Source organism: Haemaphysalis longicornis, unplaced genomic scaffold (assembly GCF_048455015.1).
Source record: "Haemaphysalis longicornis isolate Haplotype H1 unplaced genomic scaffold, Haemaphysalis longicornis Haplotype H1 scaffold_2, whole genome shotgun sequence".
NCBI classification, from domain to species: domain Eukaryota; kingdom Metazoa; phylum Arthropoda; class Arachnida; order Ixodida; family Ixodidae; genus Haemaphysalis; species Haemaphysalis longicornis.
Window position 1 is genome coordinate 158,394,921 of NW_027526295.1, and position 26,906 is coordinate 158,421,826.

Sequence of the window (26,906 nt, forward strand, 5' to 3'; positions counted from 1 at the left end):
GATGGTCGAAGACGATCAGAACAGCGAGTGGCGCCACCTATTTTCGTCTGCTACGCGGCCGGTCTCGTCGCGCAAGTGGCGCAAGCGCGCGCGTACAGGCCGGCCGTGGCTATTACCACTGTTGCAGCTATTATTAAGATTGTCGTTAACAATTACGGAACCCGTATTTAAGTTTTTTGTGCGCTCCAAGACTTTCACACTTCAAGTGTTCAGAGTAACTCGTGCTAAAGTCATCATTTCGCAGTGTGCTAGAAGAGGGTTCCAAATATAGTAATACCACCAGGCCAAGAGATAATGCCCCCAACGTTTTGTAAGCCAAACTAATTTTTCGTGCCTTCCATTGCCCTATGCACCAAGTTTCCTTGCTAGAACTAACGTGAATGCTTGTGGAACTGCAACTGGCGTGCATTTTTGCCTTTGCGTGTAAGTTTTAGCGAGCTGACTATGAAATCGGCGAGATTAAGTCTGAGGCCTCCGAGCTGGGAGAAGAAGCGATGGTAGGAGCCAAATATACCATGTTAATGTGTCATTCCACCTAGAAGTGTAAAGAGACTTCGAATAATGAAAGGTATACGTACGTACACTCTCAGATACATGCTAACATGCTACCAGCAGGCACAAGTAAAACGTACAGATGAAGTGTGTGAAAAATCTTTTATTTTCTGAGGTAATAGTATATCAGAAGCCAAAGCTAAGAACAATGTTGATTCTATCTGGCCACATTTTCCCACATGGAGGAAGAGGGGAGGGGGGGGGGAACAAAGGAGCTAGAATAGCAATTGTGTCCCACTATAGTATGGCTTGCTCAAGAATATATATATTTGTGTGTGTGTGTGTGTGTGTGTGTGTGTGTACATGTCTGTGCATGTACTATTATGAGCAATATGAAAGGGAACACAGGAACGCATGGCAAACAGCCTCGAACCAGACAGCGATACGCGGATGGTGCTGTGAAAACAAAGGGGGAAAGGAGGCCGCTGTTCCACTAACTGTTGACACTCCCACCACGCTGGCACTTCTACAAAGCAGCAGCTTTCGTCATTTCGCCGATAAGACCGTAATCGTCGCAGTGGCATACACCGATTCATTTTACTCTCTTTCATTCATTCTTTTTTTTTATTATTCGCACAACCGCTTGATAGCGCCCTTAGACCAAACTCGCCCTGAACCGGTTGTTTATTTGAATCGACGCACCCAGTCGTCAGTGGCACCTTGTGCAGTGGCGGTGCTCGATCCAATGATGAGACAAATAGAATAAAGAAAAATGAAAACAATCATAGATAAACTGCCTGTCGTGCGACTTTGTTGCACCAAGTTCGTTCAGAAAAATTCACGTCGCACACCGCAGTGGCCCACGCAGAGCAGTCAAATGTGATTTTGTTGCCTCACGATGCCTCGAGTGCCTCTTAAACAATGGAAAGATATAATAGAAATGTCTATAAGAGGTTATCCGCAGCGCGACCTTGCTCTCGTGACAGGCCTCCAACTGAAAACGGTCAACCGGATTATCCAGGCTTACCGAGATGAAGGACGCATAAATGATGCACTGAACCGCAGGCGACCCCGATCAACAACGAACGACCAAGACCTTTGCATCGTGGCTGCCGTCAACGAAGCGCAATGGACGTTCGAGGTGCTCTTGGCCTGGCAAACTTGAGCGACAGCACGGTACGGCGAAGGCTTAGAGAAGCAGGACTGCAAAGTCGCATCGCTGCCCAGAAACATCAGCTCACCGCAGCCAATAAAGCAGCTCGCTTGAGGTTTGCTACTGAACACTGCAGCTGGAGTGAGAGCGACTGGAAGTGTGTTGTTTTCTCTTACGAGTCCACGTTCTGGAGCCGCTGGGATCACCAAAAGAGAGTGTGGCGGACCGAAAACACCCGCTTTAGTCCACAGAATATTCAGGAGGTGGCCGCTAGCGGACGCGTGTCGGTGAACATCTGTGGGCAATTTCCCATGAAGGCCTAGGCCCACTGGTGAGAATTGGTGGGAGGTTCACCAGTGCTGCGTATTGCACTCTGCTCGAGCAGCAGATGATCCCCTACGTGTTGAACAGGCCGCACCCGGATGGTTGTTATTTTTTCCAGCAGGACTTGTCTCCCGTTCACACATCGAAGGACGTGGCGCACCTTTTCGAAGAGCGAGGGGTGGTGCAACGTGAGTGGTGCACGAAGGGTGCTGACATGAACATTATACAGCATGTTTGGGGCCGTATGAAAGTGAGCCTTTCGAAGTTGTCCCTGGAATTGGCGAACTCCGACCAACTATGGGAACCAATAGAACATGAGTGGAAGCGCCTTTAACGGGATACCGCATTCATCAAGGCTCTCTACACGTCTCCGCCCCAAAGAATGGAGGCCGTCGTTAAAGTCAGCTGGGGAATAACGTGTTATTAAGCCACCAACGAACAAAACACAGGACAAGCATGAGCTGGGATGATGCTGTTGCCTTATTTCATTAGCTTTCTTTTTATATTTGGCAAGCACCAATAAACTTATTTTCTACTCACCCTTACAGCCCATTTTTTCCCGCTTTAAAAGCTTCACCTTAAATCAATACCCAAACAAGGCCGGGTTCAGATGTCGCCGCAACTACCGTGATAACTTTATAAAGAATGACGTCATTTCATGTCTCAGCCAACCGAACTGCGTGACATGCCGTTTTATTATGTCAATAGATAACGATATGGCTTTTACGTCGGTGGTCTGAACATGGCCTAAGTAACAGTGCTACCTTTTGTTGGGATTCGGCGCAAGATGTCACCAGTTGCGCCATATCTAACAGTGTTATCACTGTCTGCTGGCGATATGCACCGCGGTAATACGAACAGTTGTTAGAACAGCAACGCTCTTTCCACTTTGTTTCCAACGGCGGCTGCTGCGTATCACCCATATCTGGGTCTGAGGGTCTTTTCTCAATGTTCCCGAGTTCCCTTTCATATTGCCCATAATAGTACCTTTTATTTCACTTTTATATGTTGTAGAACATCTGGGCAGGGGCATATGTGTAAGCTTTGTTATGGTATAGCAAGAGGTAACATGCATATATTACGATGTAAACAACCCTTGACCCTTGTAAAATATCCACACACTCCCACAACTTCGCATTCAGAGAAGACAAAAACTAAATATATAATAAATAACATCAAAAAGGAAAACAGGAGCAATGATGTACACAACATCGGCATCTGTACCATTCCCGTAACCAAGTACATTTGTAAATAAAGCTATGCTCGCAGGAGGGTTGAAACGTCAACACCACCAATATACAAAACAATGCGTGGCACGTTAACGAAAAAGGAAGGCAAAAACAGTAAACAACTCGTGCTGCAGTATACATATTGTAGCCGCTGGCATAAAGCTTGCTACAGCGAAACAGATAAATACCACATTACTTAGAGATAGCAGAGGATAAAACTACAGTATCTCGATTAGGCTCACACTCCCAAATAGGTTTTCAGAACACTTAGATCGGTTTATAACGAAATGGAGCTACAATGTAGATACAACAAAGAAACAGTAATTCACTCCTGCATGACTGGTATTAGGGGTGGGCACTGGCTACAGTAATCATGGAGTAATCTCTGCTTTCCCTTTGACTTAATTTAAATAAAATCCAGCCCCACCCCAAGAAATTTCAACCACACCCCAAGTAAAGCAGCACTTCCCTAGCTGGTCTACAGAGCCAACTACCATCACCAACACAGCAGTCTGATGAAAATGTGTTTTCGGAATTCGAATGCTGGTTGTGAAAATATTGGTAACTCGTCAAAATCAAACAGAATTTACCACAAATCGAACATTCTTGTGTTTGCTCTGGGGTTACCACTACTTAAAATGTCTAATTCTTATATTTAGTAAGCATTGTGTAGCTCATATTTTGATGCGAAAAGACTTCAAGAGAAAAGTGAAACAAGCGGGAATTTTCTGACGGCTACTCACAAAGGGTGAGTACAAAAACATAGGTGGGTGCAGAGATAAAGATGTGTATGATGTGATTACTCAGAGTACCAACAAAAAGCAACTGAAAAACAAGGTTTAGCAGCCATATTCTAGCTACAAAAGTGGAGCAAAAATGAAAGTTGAATCACGTATTCCAGTTCCCTGGCTAGCTGTTAATAAAATACATGAACCTCGACATCGTATAGGCAAACTTTCCAAACGAACAACCTGGCACCATACAGTGCATTTTCCTCCCGGACAAAATTATACAGAATTTAATGAGTTTAACACACTAGTTAATACTACTGTGAAATAGACCTAGCCTGCCAGACACACTTTAGTGGAAGGCTAAAGATTGGTTTTCCATCATTAACGACTGTCACTTTACTCCAAACGTCATCGATGCCTAATCTGCTTTGTCAAATTCAAACTATCACAAGATTTACATCCACCCTGGTTAGAAACGTTTCAAAGTGAGGGCCTGCTACCCATGGGTAAAGCCAGCAACTACTCCAAATGCATTAATTACCATCTGCTTCATTTGCATGCAGCAAATGGGTGTAGTACATATATCCTAGAAATCTTGGCCATACTGTGTTCGTCCCACGATGTTCAAGTCACACACAGTGTTCATGCCAACTATGGTAAAGATGCAATACTCATGTCGAAGATCCTCGAGCTGCCAGCATAAATAAATAAATAGAGTTTGCAGTACATGCACTTAGCACACCAAAATCTCAATAGTGCAGGTCGCTTTTTGCCCCTCTTTTGTTTCTTTTGGCTTTTGAAGCAGCTGCTTTCAACCGCTGCTGTATAGCCTCACAAGATACAGATTTCCACAGCACTGCTCCAACTTTTCTTTTTTTTTTTTTCTGCCACAAAAAGAGCTGCATCCCAGTAAAACACAAAGGGAAAGTGAGGGACAGAAACTGGCAAGAGGGCTATCGCAAACACATTTAGGTTGGAGCATTAAAAAAAAAAAGCTTTCTAACTACAGAAGAAAAAGCACCCACTTCCACACACAACACACACAAATCCTGGCATCGATAAAACATCTGCCACAGGCTCACTAAACATTGCCATAATATTTGACAGCAAAACACACAAAAAGACCTCCAGTCGGTAAGCCACATCTCAAGCTTCAGTTCCCCATTTCAGATTTCACCAAGGCAGTCTACCGTATTTATTTGAATATAAGGTGAGGTTTTTTTTCCAAAATACGCAGTCTCAAAGACATACCCCGCTTTTATATCAATATATATATATATCTGCCAATTCCTTTTACTCCAAACTGCACCCACGCCTTATAATCGTGACCGCCTTATAATCGAAGAAACATGGTAGTTTAAAACAACAGACCAGCATTGTTTCCAGTCGAAACGTAAACACGGCTCATACACAGAAAAGGGCGGACTAAAACCGTTTGGGCTAGAAACCACATCGTCCGCAAATTCACATTTCCTTTCAACCTCGCAACGAGGACTGATCGGTGCTTACTCGCACACAGGACGGCATTCACGCAAGCATGCTTATCAAAACTCAGTCGCCTTCCCCTCACAGCAAGAAGCAGCTTCTCTGCTCCAAGACGCAAGCAACTTCTCTCCGTAGTGGCTGAACTAAGCTGCGAGTGCTGAACAAAATGCACCGCAGCCATTACATATTTGGTACGCCAGCTTTATCAGTTGAAGTGCTCAGAGGCTGTGAATATTGCAAACCACTAAATCACACAAGCGGTGGTTCTAGCGTTGTAATGGCTAGGACATTACTTTGAACCATCCACTCGGAGTGCTAACTATTAAGGTAAACTATGATAGATGCGCGCAATCACGCACGCTAACCCTCACTTTGTGCATGTGGCCTCCTCGTCGGGCACAGGCGAAGCACAATTCATAGCAATCATATTAAAGTGCTCGGTGAAAATACATGTTTTTCTTGTTCCCTTAGGCAATCCCTTCTCAACAGCACAGCGCCACGCACACCTCGTCTAAGCCACACACATTCCATTGTCATTCTAAATGCTTGCCACTTATAAGGAGCTGTATCTACAACACAAACCAGAGGAGTCTGGCGAGCGAGATTTATGCCGCAATATTCACAACTACCCCATCATTATTATTCAAGCAGATATCTGCTTGTTCTGCTTTCCCTTCTAAAATTTCTGTAACTGGGTGCTCACAAGTGTACTCAGCTCATTTCAGCCTGTCTTCAGCCGTGTGATCCGCTAGTTATATGATCTATTAGCTTTGGCTTCATTGTAGAAAACCGACATCCCTGGTGATGATGCCATGGAACTGGGAACTGCTAGTCAAAGAGGCTCACCAAAATAATTGAATTTTGGCGATTTAACGTGACAAAGCAACACCTGGGCTATGAGGTGCACCGTAGTGGAGGGCTCCAGACTAATTTTAACCACCTGGGGATCTTAAACGTGCGCTGAAATCTCGACACACAAGCACTTTTGCTGCAGCTGCCAGCACGGCCAGGATCGAACGTCCTTGGGCTCACAGCCCCACTGAGCCACCATGGCGGGTGCTCATTGAGTTACACAGCAGCATCTTCTGCACACCCTGTTTTCAATAACTGTGCTTCCTCCTCCTCTGGCCACGAGGAGAGATGCTCAGAAGTCGCCCCTGGCAAAGTCCTGGATGAGCTGCAGGGTGTTCCCGTCACAGCCCGCAATGTCCAGCATGCCCATCTCATCGGGTGCTGCCAGCGAGAAGCCCCGGCTGCACATGGCGCACACCACAAACCTGCACACACAAACACGGCCGCACTGCTGAACAATACTTTCACGTACAAGGCACCTGCTGACTGCACCACACAATGCATCCCTCCTTCCCCCTCCTCACTCTCTCTCCGGTGGAGCCTCAACAAGTCGAAACTGGGCAGCGAGGATCAATGCTCTTGTGACTCTCACTCTCTACTGATCTGTGTGCATGCTTGTCAGTGCCCGTGTCTGCATGCACGTGCATGAATGTGACCTGTACGCACTGAAAAAAAAAAAAAGAAAAAAAAAAGGCTAAGCATAGTCTCTGACTCTAGTGCACAGCTCTGAAGTCAATGCTTGCTGCAAAAAGGAGTTGTTGATGCCCTTGATGATACTTCTGCTCCCATCATGTATTGTTACAACCTTAGCAGCTAGATGGAGGAAAAAATTAAAGCTGCGCCACTCAATGTGAAGGCTTGAAAGCTGTCAGAAGTGCAGAGCAGTGATTTGCCATAACGGGCTGTAGCACCATTATCCACTCACTGCTACCACCCAATGCAATTCAAATTTCCCGCCTTCGCAGTACTCGCACGCCCCGTGCCCGAAACTGTGCCAGCAGGAGTTCTGTTCTTTTTGTGCTTGCTTTTCCTCCTACACGTGCCGGCGTTGCACTGCCACTTTTTTTCACTCGCTATCGTAAAAACCAAAGCAACGAGCGTTTTTAACTAAATGAATGCGGGTGCTGCCAGTTAGTTACATATATTTAGCCTCAAATGTATCCACAGTTTTCTTTGCACTAAACAACAGAGAGATGTATGACAAGCGCCAGCGGTTCACGAGTTTCAAACGTGTACGACTATATAAACCGCTTGGCTTTCGAAGCCTCAGGGTTACGCCGTGACGACAGAATGCTGTGTGGTTCTCCCTGGGTCCAGCAAGCGAGCTGCTATGACAAGGTGAGCCCCCAAGTTCTCTGCACTTAGAACAACCTATCCGACAGGCAGCAGAAGTGGATGCCATTGGAGACACGTACCGCGCCTGTGGCAGCTTGCAGGCTTCCCTGTACTCCTTGAGTGCTTGTGCCGGGTGGCTGGCCCAGCCCTGCGTCTGGTTGTCCGTGCACACCAGCACCACGTCGTATGGGCGGCCCTCTTCTTTGGCCCATCGCAGGGGCAGGGACACGTCCACAGGCCCCATCGGTGTCTGCGCACAGAGCAAGGGGAAGTGAGGCACTAACTGCATAAATTACCAAGCACAAAAAAATGTTTTCATTGGAGCCCGTTGCAGGAACCCTGCAACATGTGCGTGCACATCGTGAAATTGTGCACTTGCTACTCTGCCTGGAGAAAGTGCGAGTGCAGTACGCTCTGTTCCCACTGGACCCACTCACAGGATAACACAATGGCGGTTTTATAATATGCTCAGTATAATACACCTGAGCTGAGGACGGTGGTTAGAAGAAAGGGTGGCTCTTATATAAGCACAGGCCAAATGCACCTGTCAACCAACAACAGTATGGGGAGACTTATAAAAGTAAGCCTATGCACAGCATAACAACTTAAATACAATAATTAAGGCAGAAACCAGCCCCCTCACCCTTTTATTTAAAGAAAAAAATTTAAAAGCACCCAGAGAACCTACACGTAACTTTAGCAGGGAAAAGCAGAATAAAAACTAACGGCTAGTATCCTCTATTTTGATACAGGCACAGCAGCGCCAAATTTATTTTACATGCTAGCATTTTGCCAGCACAATTCCGTTATATTCAATTTTTTTACACAGGTACGCGCCATTACTCAGTCAATACCCCTGTTGTAAATGAGCATATCCCGGCCAGTTGGACAGGTATACTGTGCTGTCTTGTTTGCTGCAAACTTTTCCTTCATGCTCTTCATAACCGCTCTTACATCCAAAAGTTGGGAATTACATGCTCGTGCTCTTCACTCTCGTGCTCCGTTTTAACAGCAGAGCTGTTTAAGCTTTTACTTCCGCCACCCAGCATTACCAGAAAAAAATACTAAGAAAAAATGCCGAGCGCACGTGAGCGTGCGCCTAGTGAGGAGTGCCCCACACCACCCAGCCTGACCTTGGAGAACACCGTGCCCAGCGTTCGTGGCATGATCTCTGGCATGTTCTTCTCCTTCGCCAGTTCACGTGCATTCTCACCCGGAGTGGAGAGCACAGACGCCGAGTTCGCGAAGCCAGTACTACAGGTTCTAGCATGTGCTAACGCGGTCCACTTTAGGAGAGATGTGAAAGGCTGTGGACAGAACAATCTGGGCCTGCCAGTCATGGAGACCTTTCAGCGGCAAGTTTGAAATCCATGTGAGTTGCAACAGCCAGGTCCCCGACGAAGGGAGAGGGGCTGCCAGCTCTGGTGTTTCTCCAGTCTTGCACTGTTAGAGCAAGCTGCGCCAATTTTTTGCTCTGAAGTTGACCAGGGCCGCAATCCTGAAATGTGTCCGTTTCGAAAATGTCCATTTTGCAACCATTTCCAGTCACGACGTAATTGCACTTGTGAGGCCTCTGACCAATAATATCGCCTTGCTCGTGATGCACCACATCCAGTTATCCGCTTTCAGCCAATCGGGGCTCGCTCAAAGTGGACGCTTTGAAACAGACATGGAACGGACAGAACTGAAAATTCCACCCCAGAACACAATGGGCACCCTTCATTAGACTAGCCGGTATGCCGGCCCATTCGTAAGTAACTGCACCAACCAGCCCACGTGCAAGGTACCGTGCACCAGGTGTTGTGGAATTTCACACCAAAGACCGTGCACGCCTGTTTTTGCAGCAACAGCAACGTCACGCAATCCAACGCAAGGCATCCCTGCCTCCATTACGCAGCCCACCTCACGCATGCGTCGGCTAATGTCAGCCAGGCTTGTCTCGGCGTCCACCGCAAGCGTCGACAGGCCTCGTGCTGAAAAGGCCACCGCGGTGACAGGGTCTCCGGTCTTCAGGAGAGCTTGCAAGACAAGGGCCGAGGCTTCGGCCGGGGTCACGGCCCCACCCAGTCCCAGCACACGGCCGTGTGCCATGGGGCCCCGAACGTCCACTGCCACCAGGTATCGCTTGCCCGTCGGTGACACCGCCTACGCCGGGCACACAAAGGAGGACCGGTTACCACCGGTTACCGCAGAACAGAATGGCATACAATAAAAATGCATTCTTTTTTTTTTCTTAACTGGCCTCATCTCACCCCTTTACAAATTAAATACTTCATTACCTTTTCACTGAACAGAGCTCCTGCTTAAGGGAAAAGACCTAATTACACTGGTTGACTAGTTTAGGGAAGCCCCAAGGTTAAATACATTTCTGGAAAGGAAAAGATAACATTCATCTTAAATGCCTTGGACTACAGAAAAAGTCACACAGCTATCTCAGGAAGTTTTGCAATTGAATAAATGTTCCCACTCTGGAAAAGAACCAATTTTTTTTAACCACAAAGTTTTACGAGAAAGCAGTACTGCTTCCTTCTCAAGCATATGGCTGTATTTTAGGTAAATGTAAACTGTAAACACATTTTTTTTTTTTTGCAGGAATTGCATGGTGATGACCCACATAATGTTAGAATACAATACATACTCAGTTATTTCGTGCTTCCAGTGATTCTAAACAGGATTTTACCATATTTACTCGCATAATGATTGCACCCACATAATGATCACACCACCAACTTTTGTAATCAAAAAAGCACGTGATGACCCACATGGGGGAAATAACAACATACTGACAAATGGCATCACCTTGAAGGAGTGCTGGTGCAGGGCAGCCAGCACTTCAGCCAGCTGCTGTGCCGACCGGTGCTGGTGGTGGTGGTGGTGATGCTTCCCCCCGCTAGCTCCCCCCTGCTGCTGCTTCGGGTGTCCCGACTCGAGGCTCTTGGAGAGGGCGTACGTGTCCAGGGGACCCAGCGGCGGAGGGGAGCACTCAGCGGCTGCTCGGAGCCGCTCCACCAGTGCTCCGACCAGCGGACTCCGATGCAGCATCCCTCCTCGGGCCAACCGGGGAATGTGCTCTGCTAGCTGGTCCAGGGGGAGGCGTCGCAGCAGCCCCAGCCACACCTGAGGGAGGGAGACGGAGGCGAAGAAGGAAGGAGAGAAACTCCCACTGCACTCTCAAGCAGTCGTTACACCAGCACGAAGTGAAATACAACATACAAATGACACTACCTTGTATGAGCAACAGGGGCTTGAGAGAGAGAGAGAGAGGGGGAGGGAGAGGGGGGAGAGACAGCTTGTTATTACATATAACAGAGAGGTCTGCTGGCATGTTGTTGCCTACATGCTACTCTGCGGGGATGGGGAGGAAGGAATAAAGGTCCTACAGGATGTAGGGCAGGAGAGGGAGAAGAAAAAGGAAGAGGAAAGATAGAGAGAGGAAAACAGAAAGAATAAGAGAGAGATAGAGAGAGAATAAACATTACTGAGTATGCCTACTGTGATGCTTAGTCATTGGCCGTGAGCCCTTGGGCTCTGGAAGAGGTAAAAAAAAAAAAAAAAGTTAACATGAAGGTTAGTGTCAGTGACGTAAAGGTCCAGATGGTCTCACACGATGAGGATATTTAGCTTTATATCGTCTCTATGATGCCGATGTCTTGTAAACAATCAAATAACACAACCAACACTTTTTGCTGAAATGATGAAGACACACAGGGTCTAAGAACAGCTTCCAAAGATCTACCGTATAAACCGGTATATAAGGTAGAGTTTTTTTTTCCCAAAAAATCTGCACCAAAGTCACCCCTCGTCTTATGAAGCGGTCATTGGTAGAATGTAAATTGTTGTCTGGCAACAAAGTGCAAGCCGACGTGCAAGCATTTGCGCATGCGTTTGCGTAGTCCGTCGCCATCGCCCTTTGTGTCGTGTCGGACTGCTCTCTCGTTCCACCAGGCCTTTATTTGCTTTTCGCTTTTCTCTAGTTTTTCGTCTTTTACTCATCTTGTGTGTGTGCGCGCGTGTGTTTCTGTACGTGTCTGCTCCGAGATAAGTTGCGGAAGTCGACGCCATTTCACTGCTGCATTCAAGCTGAAGGCGATCGAGTTCTCCGAGCAGAAAGGGAATGTGGCGGCGCAACGCCTGTTTGGCGCTTCGGAGAAAAGTGTGCGATACTGGCAAAGCCAGAAAGCTAAGCTGTGTGCGTGCAACCCCCAGAACAGATCAATCTGTGGACGTCAAGCGGTGCACCCCGAGTTGGAGAACAATGTGGCAGACGTCGTTCGGGAACTGCACTCACGATCGCTGCCGGTTACGGCGGAGGCAATCCGCTACAAAGTGGTCGAACTCGCTCGCCAAGACGGTCTCTCTAGGGAGGAGTTCAAGGGTTCGAGGTCGTGGGTCCGCCGTTTCATGAAGCAGAAGGGATTTGCTCTCCGTCGACGGACGTCTATCTGCCAGAAACTGCTGGACGCGCACGAAAAGAAGCTGATTAACTTTTACCGATACGCGATTCATCTGTGGGAGGAAAAAAATGTTTCTCCTGGGGCAAATAGGCAACGCAGACGAAACACCGGTGTGGTTTGACATGCCGTCAGCCACCACAGTCAGCCAACGCGGGGCTAAGGAGGTGAAGCTCATCTCAACAGGCAGTGAGAAGGCCCGCTTCACTGTAATGCTGGCGTGTACAGCCGACAGAAGGAAGTTTTCCTCCTTCATTATATTAAAGCGCAAGACAATGCCGAAAGAATCCTTCCCTCGAGACGTCATCGTCCGTGTCAATGAAAAGGGCTACACGGATGAAGCCTTCATGCTTGAGTGGATCCGCGTTGTGTGGAATCGGCGACCCGGTGCACTCCTGCGGCTTCCGAATATGCTTGTTTTGGACGCCTTTCGCGGACACCTGACTGCGGCCGTCAAACAGGCACTCCGCGATGCAAGGACCGACCTCGTAGTGATTCCGGGATCGAGGAATGACCTCCACCCTTCAGCCATTAGACGTTGCCCTGAACAAGTCATTTAAGGACCGGCTCTGCGAACTGTACAATGAGTGGATAGCCGGCGACAATGAAAAGGCACCTACGGGTCGGCTGCGAAGACCATCCCTCGCGACCGTGTCAAGCTGGGTGTCCTCCTCTTGGCAGTCGCTACCCGACGACATGGTTGCACGAGCGTTCAGGAAGTGCTCCATCAGCAATGCGCTCGACGGCACTGAAGATGGCGCTCTGTGGGACGCTGACAGTGAGAAGCAGTCATCCTCAGACGACTCTGACAGCTCGGACGAGTGACTTTGGCAGGTGTAGTGAGTGGCAGTGACGGACGGGAGTCGAAAATAAATACAGACATTGTGTGTGCGCTTCTCTGCCGAATTTTTTTTTTTTGTCAACTTTTCCCACCTCAAGGTAGGGGGTCGATCTATATATCGGGTCGACCTATATTCCAGTTTATACAGTAGATTTGTAGTTGAGGCACTTGATCTTTTGTGAAAGGGGGTTTCATTCCAAGCTGTATGCCGGACACTCTAGACAGATGTGCTCGACAGTTACCAGCAATGCACAGTTGCCACAATAAGGATTTGTTGTTTGACCGAGTCAATGATGGTAGGAGTTCGTGAAAGCTGCATTGTGACGCAACCGATTGCAAAGAGTCTCTAGCCGATGTGGAATCCGCTCTGGTAGCCTCATTCTGAGGCCAGGGTGTATGTGGTGCTTGAAGGGATTCGGAATTTCAGGGAAAGACCAGAGGTGGTTTCAATTCTTTAAGGCAGGGGTCGGCGACCTTTTGAGGTGAAGGGCCGAGTTTCATGAATCCGACACGGCGGAGGGCCCGACTAATATTCAGCGAATTTATAATAATATTCGGCAATAATTTTCAGTAATCTGGCTAAGTGTTAAAATGGGAGACAATGCCAACTGGAAGCAACGTCTCTGTACCCCACTTCAGGTAAAAACTAGGGCCCGATTAATATTCAGCGAATTTATAATAATATTTGACAATAATTTTCAATAATCTGGCTAAGGGTAAAAATGGGAGACAATGCCAACTGGAAGCAACGTCTCTGTACCCAACTTCAGGTCAAAACTGGCGTGTAAGCCTTCAGACAGGAAGTGGCAGGGGGAGGGATGGAGGTTCTGACGGCGTGTTGAGGGCTGCGTAAAACTGCCCTGCGGGCCATCACCACTCTTTCGAGACAAAAAAATTAACAAAAATGGCAGACGGCCTGCAGCACACACCTCCTTAGAGCGGAGAAGGTGAGAAGGCACGTGCTGCAGTGCGAGTTGGTGCTCTTCCAAGAGCCGGGCTGCCACCTGTTCATCCTGGGTGTGCCGCACCTCATGCACTGCCCGCAGGTACGCCATCACCTCCTCGGCTTCAGCTCGGTCTTGGCTCGGCTTGCCTTCCTCCTCTTCCTTCTCCTCCAGCGCCTCGAGCATCTTGGTTGCCGCGGGAAGGCCTCGGCTTAGGTAGCACAGCACCAGTGCCACACCTGCACCATGATGAGACGTGCGACAACGCGCGATCGGTTGCGAACTTTCACATCACCACGTCAGGCCACCAGTAGTTCACGTGAACTGCATGGGATATCAAGCTAAGGGCTGGTTTGAAGATGGCTTCTAAGTGCTGTAGAGTGTGAAATGCGTCACGTGTTCAAGTGTCTTTACTCTCACACCTGGCCTGTGCTGGGGTGGCCGCACGTGCGCCAAGCGCAGCAGGTCGGCGTGTGTCCACCGGTGGCGCCGCACCACACGTGTTGCCCGGGCCGCCAGCTGTCGTGCCCCACCCCCAGCCACCGCCTCCTCAGTGTACCAGTGGGCCACCGCCCGCCGGTGGGCACGGCCCCAGCCTGTGCCCTCGCTCACTGCCTCCAGGTACCGCGTCACGGCAAACAGCTGCACCGGACACCCGCACACCTGCGCCACACATAGACACACATCCATCGTCATCAGTAGCAGCGTCGTCATCACACCATCAAGACGTTTGGGTCCGCTGCAAGGCAACATTACAAGTCAGCACAGGATGGGTATTGTCGGTGCAATGCAGAACTTTAGCTAAATATTTCTCCGCATTGAAACTAACCTAACAGATACTAAACCACTCCGGTTTGTGAAAATAATGCGCAAAAATGATCTATGGGAGCATTTTTACTGTAAAAAAAGACATCCTGGAAATAAATATAAAGGTGGAACTGCAGGGCCTCAAACCCACGATGGAAGCATAAGAAGCTGTGACGCTGCACAGGCCACAGGGACCGAACATGAAGTTCAAAAACACTGGCTTTACTTAACAATTCATAAGACATTCCACCAACTATGCGGGTGGCATCAACAGTAACAACGGCCCATAAGAAATGTGAACAACACTGTTGAGTAAAGCCAGTGTATTTGAAACCGAAGAATAGTGTCCCGTGGCTGTTGGAACATTTTCTCACAAACATCAAGCTCGTTTTAGCAGTTGATCAAGGAGATATTGCGATGGCCTCTAGTACATCTTTTGCCTCAAGACTTTCCAATTCCATTCTCCATTGAGTTAATGGGCTTCCCCTACTTCTGGTGCCATTTCTTGGCAGCCACTCTGTTACCCTGATGGTCCAGCGGTTGACTAATGCCAGTGCTATACGCCTCGAGCTTCAAGATGGCTGCGCCACCTACCGCTGCTTCTCCACAGCGTTTACTGGATGAGCGCTGGGTGGCTGATAAGAGTTCATGCAGTGTCTAAGTTCTCTTTTGCTTCTTTTTGCCTTTTCGCGCCCTAAACAACTTGTTATGGTCTAGTCTGTAAGCAAGTAGTACGCTTAGGGGAACTTCAAAAAACATCTGCGGCTTGGCAGATTGCTCGAACGCCAACAGAAGCTATCCGAGACACGGTTCTGCACATTTCCTGACCACTCTTACTGCCATCAGTGACAGCAGCAGCATATCACCACTGTCACCTCCGAACGCGTCAGGCACAAGTTAATTGTATTGTCGCCTTGTTTAGGCCTGATACTGGCACAGTGAGAGATTGCTTTCGTCTTCTAGCACGTACAACAAACACGGCTTCGTTTCGAATATTACGTTGTATGTGATTACCCCAATAGCTGACAACCACTTGTGCCTTTTAAGGGAATAGTATAAGCCACACGAAAATGTTAAGCAAGTGTTGTTAAGTATGTGCACACTCATGCCTTATAGCAAGAGCCAAGGAAAATTAATGAAGCCACGGAATAATAAATGGTCTGCAAGTCGCAAAGAAACAGAAAGCTCATACAGCAATGAAAAAAAACCCAGTGCAGCATTGGAAATGCTAAAGACGTTCATCTAAACTTAAGCTAGGTGGGCCTCACCAGACCCAACTAGATGCGAAATGCACTGCTATTTTACACGACAAGGGGGGGGGGACGACACACTTAACGATAGACTTTAACGCAACAATATATTGTTGCATCTGAATATGGAAAGAAATCGAGAAAATAACATTTTAGTAATCACACACACAAGCTGCGCATTCGCTTTCCTTTTGTTTTCCAACTTCAACAACCAGTTGACCAGTCAGCACACATATTTTTCTAAGTACAGGGCAGGCAGTTCACAAATGATTAAAGGCGTCGTTGGAAGAGTGTGGTATCTGATAAGGTCATCTGATTTTAGTTTGTGCTAGTTTCTGCAAGCTCCCTGTATCATATGGTTATGTTTTGAACAAGCGTTTAGTCGCGGACACGGTTTACTCTATAAGCACGTCGCCGCGTTTTTTGCAGAGGATATATTTAGTACATTATGAATGTTTGTGTGCTCATCTCAGGACAAGACGACCCAGCATTGATTTCTTTGTTGGGTGCTGTTCCCCAGGTATAATTTTGTAGTATGCACCGTACTCTTTCATAGGATGTTCATAAAATTTACACCACATTGCTTTTCCAGGCTATGAAGCATTACTGGAATGCTGTCAGGTACGAGTGCTCCGCTAGATTATGTAAGTGCACAAAACTGATTTACATCGTAGTGTATCACCGTAGCACGAACATGTGAGGAAACGCTGCTTACGTTAACATTGTTAGTAAATTTCAGGGCAGTGAAATTACAATCAGCTCCATGCATATGCTGGCTTCGCAACACCTTGCGCTCATACAGACCAAATGTACCACACTAAGATTGCGTCAGAAATGTTTACACCCTCGTAAATACGCCAGATTTGAGAACAGAGTGACTGCACCACATTCATAAGTATTTCAAATGCATGCAAATGGTAAATCTCAGTATTGAACTAGCCCCAAAAGCAGCGGCGACATTGGGGAGCAGGACGGAGCGTTCCGTGGCTGCTTTTGAAACGGCCTGCCAGGGGGATTTCAGTGGTACCCCTGCAGGCAGTGCTCGAGGCGTATACAACTTTCAACGGACAGATGAACACCCACTTGCGAGAGTGACTAATAGTCAATGCGCCATTTGATCACAATTGGTTCGAAGGACTTTGGAAGGCCTTTGAAACGGCTGTGTAGCACAGGTATTACACGACCCTAAGTTAACCCTTGCAAAACATTATGTTTGCAAGCAACAGTTGCTTGGCCGCAGAAGTTGTCACCGGACCTTTAAGAATTGAAAGTGTGGCTGTTGCTGTCAATTAAAAACGGAGATATTTTTGTCAAAATTCTGGATGAATTATTTTCTTATTTACTGACTCAATCTTAGCAATTATGGATGAATCCTGAGAGGATTTTGTGCAGATTTTAATACGTTTGGTGACAAGCACGGCAGTTGATAAGGCTGCGCACAGGTGAATGACATGGATGCAGTTGACATCTTTTTTAAGCTGATGCCACAAAAGCTTCACAGCTTTAACGTATTGCAGCTGAAGCTAAGTAAACTGCTCATTTTGCTAGCAAGGCACCTTTGTAGGTATCCAAACTTTTCAAATACACTTCACACTGTGGTCGTCATCACTATGAGTCGGTTGATACAGTTAAACCTGGATGTAACGAAATTGAAAAAAGTTCGCAAATTTTCGTTACATCCAGGTTTTCGTTACATGCAGTTTTCAAGTAAACACCAGGGAAATCATCACGAACACCAAAAAAAACATGCGGCAGATGCCGATTTAGCGCAACTTACCTCAAATGTTTATTTAACACAAAAAAACTGCGTTATTTTCGCCTGTGTCTTTCGCGTCAAAGACGACGCAACGCGGCGTTCCAGAGAAACGAACTCCTCCAATGCTTCCTCATCATCCTGCGAGCCGACGTGACGGCGCAGCACGTCCAGCGCATCCAAGACCTCCTTTGCTGTAGGCAACGGGAATGTATCCGCCTCTGACGAACCTTCATCATCGCCGCGATCTCTAACAGTTTCTACAAGTGCCACATCCGACATTTCTTCTGTAGACACAGCATCACTGTCAGCGTACAAAAAGTCATCGAGTGCAACGTCGTCGGGTGCTCCACCATTCGCGCGAAGTGCATCCCACGCTTCGGTGACGTCGGGTGGGTTTGAAGGTTCCTGGGGTTCTTCTTCATCGACTTCAGTTTCTGTTACCGCGGACACCCGGGCGTTCCTGAAGCAATTTGCGACTGTGTGCGCTTTTACTTGCGCGTTGTATTTACTTGCGCGTTGTATTTACAAATTTTTAGTAGTGTTACGGCTCAAAATCATAAATGATCAGTGCCGCGAATTCGTTACATTCAGGTCGATTACCGCAACACCTTCGTTACGTGGAGGTCACAAATACATGGACTTCTATGGAGATGGAGTTGGGGATTGGAAAAAATTTGTTAAATCCAGGAATTCGTTACATGGAGGTTCGTTACATCCAGGTTTAACTGTATAAACTGTGGGTATTGAATACTCACAGCAAGCCGGCCTAGTTGGAAACGATTCATGACTGGACTTGCGCAAAACAAACGGGGACGAGGAAGAACGACAAGGACGAGCGCACACAAGGAGTGCGCTCGTCCTTGTCGTTCTTCCTCGTCCCCGTTTGTTTTGCGCAAGTCCAATCATGAATTGAATACTGTCAGTTTCACTAGGGTGAACTCAAAAGAACATGGAAAATTTGTTTGTGTTATCATAAATAAAGTGTCGAACACCTTAGGGTACTACGAAGACAACACACAAGTTTGCTTCAACTGAAAAATTGCCACAGTGAAAGACATATATCGTCTCCGCACGATTCTAACGCGCACCCTTTTTTGTGAAAGTAGGTGTCCAAAAGCACCTGCGCGTTACTATCAGACGCAAAATCTCCAATCTCCTGACTTCTTCTTCTTGTAAACTTCTCAAATTTTAGCTGACTACATTATAAATTTTCTAAACAGAAACAAATTATTATCTGACTTCTGACTGTCAACACGGCTTCAGAAAAGGATTTTCCACGGTCACACAACTCACTTCTATTGTTCATGACTTTGCTAGCATTCTCGATAAAAGTGGTCAAGTTGATGTTATTTTCCTAGATTTCCAGAAAGCTTTTGATTTAGTTCCTCATGTTCATTTAATGCACAAGTTAAAAGTGATTGGTCTTCCAGCATTTGTAACTAATTGGATCTTTTCCTACTTGTCGAACTGCTTCCAATATGTTTGTATCGATGAACATTTCTCTACTCGGCTTCCTGTTTTTTCGGGTGTTCCACAACGCAGGGTATTAGGCCCGTTATTATTTCTAATTTATATTAACAATCTTGTAACCCTTATTAGAGATCCCATGAAAATGAACTTATTTGCTGATGACTGTATCATTTACAACAAAATAGCATGCCCTGAAGTTCAACAAATGCTGAACATAAACCTTCACTATGTTCAGGCGTGGTGCGAGAAATGGGTAATGAAGCTGAATGCCAAAAAATCCGTTCTTATGAACATAACTAACAGAAAGAATAAACTGTCCTTCCCTTACAATCTTCCGTCACAACCATTAGAAGAAGTATCAGAATACAAACATCTTGGCGTCGTTATAACAAATAACTTGGGCTGGAACGAACACGGAAACACGTATACCAAACACATGTGCAGTTCAACTCGAAAACTTTGCTTCCTTAGACACAAGCTCAAAAAGGCCCCAGAAAACGCTAAGCTACTCGCTTATACCTCCATAATTAGACCGCGACTGGAATACGCCTGCACTGTCTGGGATCCTCACACAAAAAGTAATATTAATGCTGTTGAAATGATACAGTGTAAATCCGTCCGATTCATTTTTTTCAAATATCGTCCCAGTGACTCGCCGACACGATTAATGGAAGAGCATGGGATTTCAACACTTCAAGCACACCGTCAAATTCAAAAGTTAAAATTTCTATTCCTGCTGAAAAATAACAAACTTTCACTTAACCCGAGGAATTCCTTCAGCCACTAACTGCCCGGCAAACACGGCATAGACACCTTGAATCTCTGACTCCATACAGAGAATTTTTAAGTTTTCCTTTTTCCCGCGCACAATTACAGATTGGAATAAACTAACTGAGTTGACTGTGTCCAATATTCACTCCCTTGAACAATTGGAATTCTGAATGGCATTGTTTGCGACTTCGATGCATTCTTGTGTATGTGTACAATCTATTTCCATCGATCAATCTATTTCCAACAGTGTGCCACGTGTATTGCGTATTTTTGTAACTTTGATGCATTCCTGTATTTGTTCAAACTATTTTGATCAGTGTACCATGTGTATTGTGCTTAATTTTTTTTCTTGTGATGCCCCTCCTGCTTGGGCCCTCAATGGGCTTGCAGTATGTTTTAAATAAATAAATAAATAAAATAAAACTCAAAAGCCTCCAATCCAAAATCACCAGCTTGAAACAAAGCAGCTAAATTAATGATGGAGGCCTTGTTTAAACGGAAAATAATCATCTTGGCGGAAGCGGAAGGGAACTGGACAGCATACCATGCATAGGGCGCCCCTGAGCTGTGCGTCCACGACTGGCGAAAACAAGGGGACAGCATTTCGAATGCAAAGATTCATGGACGGGATTCAACTGCCCACAGCGTGTGTCGATTTTAGTTCAAATAAATGTTTCGTACAATTCTGAGGCGTCTTTTAATGACATTATTTCTTGCCCACTGTATAATCGGCACCAAGGTTGTTTTTGTGGTTTTCGGGTGTTGAATCATACTGCGCGTTACAATCAGGGGCGCGTTAGAATCGTGCAAGTACGGTAGTTGTTATTTTGCCACGGCAATCTTTTGATCGAAGCAAAGTTGCGTGTTGAACAAGATGGCAAGTTGGGCGAGTTGGTGCTGATTCATATCGACAACAGGTCCTCGTGATCCCAAGGCAAAATAGAAAATGACACATTTAACAAAAACTGTACTTAATCAGCCTAGATAACTAAAGAAATGTAAATAGGATACAACCATGATTAACAAAAACCACACTTAATGTGGCTAGCTAACTAGCAGAAGCGTAGATGAGGATGCGATGCCCACAGGCATTTCCCGCACTCATTGAGTGGTGTCACCCCCTGGCCTGCGCGGTTTAAACAATGGCTTAAACAATTCAAGATTCACAAATACGTGGTGCCAGCTATGCTTGGCACTTGAAACAAATGAACTCGAAAGCACTACTCGCTCTATTCCAGCTGTGCACAGTAAAAATCAAAAGAAATCTCAAACTACTCAAGCGGCCCCTTTTTCTAAATGAAACACTGCGAGTCCACTCTTTGTCCAACGCTAAGCTTGAGGTTTGCCGCCTGAAGCCAAGCGTGGTAGCCATAAAACCACGGTTACAGGGATGAAATGCTCCCTTACATTTTAGTATTACATCACACACCTGCTGCAGTGTGATCCCGTGGCATGTGGCCAACAAAATAGCTCCATTTTACTGCTAACTGCCTATGTACATTAACGAAGTTCCTAAAGATAGCGTGTATGTCGTCCATTAGAAACGTAAATTCTTTTCTCCAGCACCATAGGCCCTCACCAAACCAAGTTGTAGTGAGGTACAACTGCCTAATCTTGTAAATAAAGCAAGGTTGCGTGTTGTCTTAACGGCTCGTTCAAAGACCAAATGATTCTTCGTTTTAACTGCGAGTTTGTCTTCACCGAGTTTATTCTAAGAGAAGTGTGCTACATTTCCAAACTACAAACACTGTGCGCCCCTGCAATTCTCACACATCGTCCTCCCAATCTCATCACCTGTGGGAAGGCAGCGTACGCAGCCTTCTTGGTAGGCCTGTGGTCCGAGGCAGCACAGAGCGCCAGGGTGTAGGCGAGGGCCTCGAGGCACACCAGCGAGGGGCGGCCACCGGCGGGGCTTTCCGAGAGTTTGACCAACTCCTTGACCACCTCGAGCCCCCGGCCTTCCTGGAGCAGGACGTGCACAGTAGGTGCGGACTCGCTGGAAAACTTGGTCGCTCCGGCCGCCGCCGCCCCACCGGCCTGGTAGCGGCCGCCCTCCAGGCCCGTCCGCAGGAAGCGCCGCAGCCGAACCAGGGCCGTCGCGTCTTCCTGCTCACCCATCTCGATGCACAAGTGCTGCAGTGGGCGAGTGTGCCAAGCGACAAGACTGCCCTGTAATACTTCTGGGTGGGATCATGCACCGAAGCTTCAACTGGGCTATCAGGCTCCGTAAAGGACAGCTGCAGACTAATTTCAGCCACATGGGCCACTGAGTAAGAACAAGACAGGAAGGAAAACATTGCTTCCTAGGGTGGCCAGATAACGTCACAAGCTCTTGCCCTAGGTTATGCTAGCGGCATCCGTCACGGGAGAACAAATTGCGCCGTTGCCACGATTGGCATTTCAGTGCACAGCCCCGGAATTACTTGTGGTGGCTATCATTTCACCCATCAGGTGCTGCTACCCTTTCCTTCACCATCGCACCTACGAAGCTTTGTAGTCCGCGTTGGTTATCACTGCAAAATTATATGGTCACTCACCCGCACATGCCGCAAGCCGTTTTGGCTCCTAGATATATTCTCGCTCCGTGGCCTGGGCATCCCAAACTTGAGTCAAAATCTCAACACCCCGGCGTTTTCAGTTTTCGACGCCATTATAAAAACGACCATTGTGGCTGAGATTAAACCCATGCTCTTGGGCTCAACAGCACAGCACTGTAGCCACTGAGACACCACGACATGTCTCCAATACTTTCGTGGGGACGACTAGATAGGCAGCGACGTGAACAAAGACTGCCCTGTTAATGTTCCACTTGTTCCATTCACATGGCAATGTTATAGCTTTGAGCCCTGCAGGAACAGGAAGCTAAGAAAAAAATGCGGTTTGAAATTTTAGAATAAATAGGGAAAGTTGACTGTACGTTCTTGCAGTTAAGAATGGCACTGAAAACGGCTACGTTCCTCCATTCTTCATTCCCTCCTCGTGAAGAAAAGGAGTGACCCAGGCCCAGCTTGAATTTACCCAAAGCTGCTTACAATTAAAAAGAAAAGAATTGAGCAAATACCAGAGCAAACTTCCGCAATAAAAAAAAAAAAAAAAAAAACTGCATCAAGTTCGTTTGCACGGGAGGAGTGGTGACAGTTCTTTTGTGTTATAAAATGAATCAAGTTGCCTCAAAAGTACAATAACCAAAGTAATCCAGTAAAAAGTAACCGGTGTGGGAATAGGGGCGGTGTGGCATTGATAGCCAAAACTTTCACCTCCCTGCTTACAGCCCCGGTGAACACTCGATCATGATGGCATAGCTAGCAATGGTTTCTGTATCATCATCAGCAGCCTGTTGAGTTCCCCTATATAACACAGCTACCTAAACAGACTTCCAACCATTCTGACACAGCATCACACAACCCATTCCTTGTCTTTGACTTTTTAAATGCAGAGCATTTCTTAGCCTCGCCTCTTCCTGCGTCGGACGGCGTCCACAGCTCCGCGTCCGCAGCAGGTGCGCCTCTCCTCCTTCCCTCCTCTCTCTCAACAGCAGCTGGCGCGCGCATGCGTCGTAGTCAGCCCGTTCGCTCCGTCGCGGTCTCGGCATAACAGGTGCGTGATAGCAGCGCGGTGGGACGTGGAAGGGCGCGCGCTGCTTGCGCATGTGCGCTCTCCCTCTACTGCGCGCGCTGCAAATATAAAGCGGCTAGCGGTCACTCGTGCTTCAGTCACTGCGTTGCTCCTTCCTTCCTTGGTTGACGCTCGCTCCACCCTAACGCGACTTTACTCTCCTCTCTCTACCCCAAACCAACACCAACACAACTACGACCCAACTACCCACCCTAACGCGACTTTACGCGGCGTTAACGACCCCCAATGCTCTGCATTTACTCGTGTTCCCCTCGCGGGAAGGCGCTGGAATTTTTTTTTGAACTGATCCCTACACAGAGCTTTGTCTTCCTGATCCTGTCACTAGGTGGTCATTGTGTTACTTTTCAATGGTCCATTTGTTGTCCATCGTCTGCTTTCACGTGCCTGGCCCAAGTCAACTCTCTATTTGAGCCAGGATCGATGGTCTTCTACACAAGCCCCTAACAACATGACGTTCGTTTCATTACACCCATCTTACTCCTCTTTTCTGTACAGGTACCAGTAAAGTAATGAACAATGAACACTCGTGCATTTATTTGCAGTGAAGCAGTAACCCTGACCTGTTTCTGTGGCTTATTAACTTCTTTTACCTTAATTTTAATTCTTTGTTGTTTTGAAAGAGTCTTTTCTATTCCTTTCAGCCCAGTGCGTGCCATGGAAAGGCACTGCATTTGGTATATTAAATTTATTTGTGAGTCGACATTGTGTCCGTTTGTGGTCTAGCGTTGTTTTTTTTCTGTCATAACGTACCAACTTGCCCCAGCTTTTTCTGATGTGCGCTTAAAAGTTCCTGTTGTGACATTTTTTGCCCGTGTTCAAAAGAACTGTAGGGCTCTTTCTAGGCCGGATTTTTTTTTTTTACATAAGGTACCTACTGCATTTTTATGCTCTTTTCCAGTGTGAACAATACATCTAGCTATGCTAAAAAAACATAGAAAACATTTGTATGTCTGCACAAGCAATTTTGTCACAGCTGCCCTAAAATTTACCATACGCTTATACGTCTGAGTTTTTCTATCTACATCTCAAGTACTCCATGACTAGGACTTGCAGCCAGCTATGAACAGCCTGTGTTGAAAAATGTCTATTCCGGGCAAGATCATGTCAACAACATCCAACGTCTGCTCTCCGCTGGCTTGTGACTTGAAAGCCGAGGTACGTGCCTCCAGCAGTGTATCAGATCCCGCCAGAGCATACCCAGCCACCATGGAAATTTGCCTCCTGGAAAATAACATTAACCGTTCCCGGCATCCAGAGCAAAGCTAAGTTGCCTCTGCCTGCTCTTAAATTCTTTTCACTGGAGCACATTGCTACTACCTACCAAAATTACACTCACATTTTCACGGATGGATCAGTGATGGATAAGTCATCTGCCATCGGAATATGAATCCCATCAACCCACACAAAAATTACCGCAAAACTAGGTCACAAAACTTCGTCGATGGTTACTGAACTCACGGCCCTACGTGCTGCATTGGAATACATTGTAACTGCTCCAGTTCAGGCATGGGCAATCTTCACCGACTCTCGAGCAGCCCTTCAGCACCTCATGGTGCTGCCACAAGAGCAGCTTGCTCAAGAAATTAATGGCCTGCACACGCAGGCAATAAACAACCACCACGTCGTAGCTCTGCAGTGGCTTCCATCTCACTGCGGTGTGGCTGGCAACGACGAAGCCAACAGAGCTGCTGCATCAGCGCATTCCAGCCCAATTATTACGCCAGTGCCTTTCACAAGGCGAGACGGAGCGACTCTGGCGTCATCGCTTGCCAAGAGTTCTCAGCGATTGCTGTGGACCGACCCAAATAATACCTACGATCCGTTGCACACAATAGACCCAGAGTGTCGATTTCGGATGCCAAGCGGTCTGTGCAAGCGAGATGAAGCTGTCCTGCATCGAATACGACTGAATGTGGCGTACACTAAGCATTTCCTTTTTAAACTACGAGTTTCCTCACCTCTGTGCCCTCCCTACCTGTACAGTTCGCGAGGACCTGAAACACGTTCTCTGCGCATGTCCTCGCTACGAACTTGAGCGTACCACGGCAAAGCTTTCTCTGGGCCTGCCCGCGTCTGCCCAGATCTCTTCGAGTCACCTCCTTGGGCCCTGGCTTACAACCGGCATGGCAAGTCGCGCAACAACAGTGCTCCTAACGTTCCTCCAGAGCACTGGACTTGTCAGTGAGCTATGAACTCTCAGACAAATGACTATATCGCCTGATTGTGTGTGTGTTTTTGTGTGCGTCTGTGTGTTTGAGTATTCATGTGTAAGTGAGAGTTTTCATTAATCTCCATCACACCTTCACCCCCATTTGGTGTAGCAAGCCGGGCAAGGCCTGGCTGACCTCACCTGTTCATTAAAGATGTTTCTCTCTCTCTTTGCCTAAGGACCATATAGAGCAACCGCCAAACGAAATAATATCATATGTAATAAAGGGATATGGCGTAAGCTGCTTTCGACAAGCAAGGTTTATTTTTTTCACCCCGCGACGCTTTTCGCACCAGCCTAATGCGGCTTATAACGAGTCGGTGACTCTATGAACACGGCAGCTCACACTTGCACACCTGTAGATTCCATGTTGTCAGTTTCGGCAAGTGATTTGGCGTCGTTAAATGACATCACAAAACGCCACGCGCCAAAGGTCATTCGCCTCGGCGCAGAATTTGTGCTGTCCTCGATTTCCGCGCAAAAACCTGCTCGTGTCGGCTTGTCAAATTGAACATGAGCTAAGCCGCAAAAAGACACGAGCAGCGCGAATGACAAAAAAAAAAAAAAGAAAAGAAAACGAAGAATGCTGCTGTAAACCGAGCACTGTCGACAGCGCAGTTACCACGTCGAAATAATGGTCGTCTGCACGACGCTTCATTGGGTCCAATCAATCTTGTTTTGCACGCACTTGTTTCCTTTTTCATCGACCGAACTACGACTACTAGCAGCGACAAATGACACTCGCACGAACACGAGCGACAGCGCTCCGTTCCCATTCGCCTACCGCGAACACGCAGCGCTCGAATAGGACATGAGCGCGTGCCGCGCCTTAACACGTAGGCAGTTTGTGCCCCACCTCGCAGCTTGCCTCCCGGTATGCTGTGTCAGGGTTTGGCTACCGACGCATGAAGTTACCTGAGCGATTTGCGTCCGGGCGGCGGCCAAGAGGCACGGCGAATGCGTCAAACTAGGCCAGGCGGATCAGGTGCACAACAGCTGACAAAGCCACGGACATTTAATTTTCGGATCGCAGTTAATGCAAGGTCACGTGACTTGACAAATTTGTAACAACGACCGTAATAAATACTTGTTTTGAAAAATAAAAACAACGCAATCATTACTACAGCACATTTACCGACCAAGGTTTGCTGATACCACAACGAACTACCT

The 26,906-nt window shown here is 47.1% G+C and overlaps 1 protein-coding gene across 1 annotated transcript; it reads right to left on the minus strand.

Moving 5' to 3' along the window:
* Positions 1–635: 635 nt before the first annotated feature.
* LOC144169384 (RNA-binding protein Ro60-like) lies at positions 636–26,903 on the minus strand. The gene is made up of 8 exons (XM_077698503.1): positions 26,652–26,903; positions 21,686–22,024; positions 14,260–14,500; positions 13,823–14,076; positions 10,401–10,718; positions 9,504–9,746; positions 7,682–7,851; positions 636–6,691 (listed from the first exon to the last, which is right to left on the minus strand). Exons 2-8 carry the CDS (start codon positions 22,007–22,009, stop codon positions 6,559–6,561), a joined length of 1,683 nt encoding a protein of 560 aa, XP_077554629.1. The 5' UTR covers positions 22,010–22,024; positions 26,652–26,903; the 3' UTR covers positions 636–6,558.
* Positions 26,904–26,906: the final 3 nt, after the last annotated feature.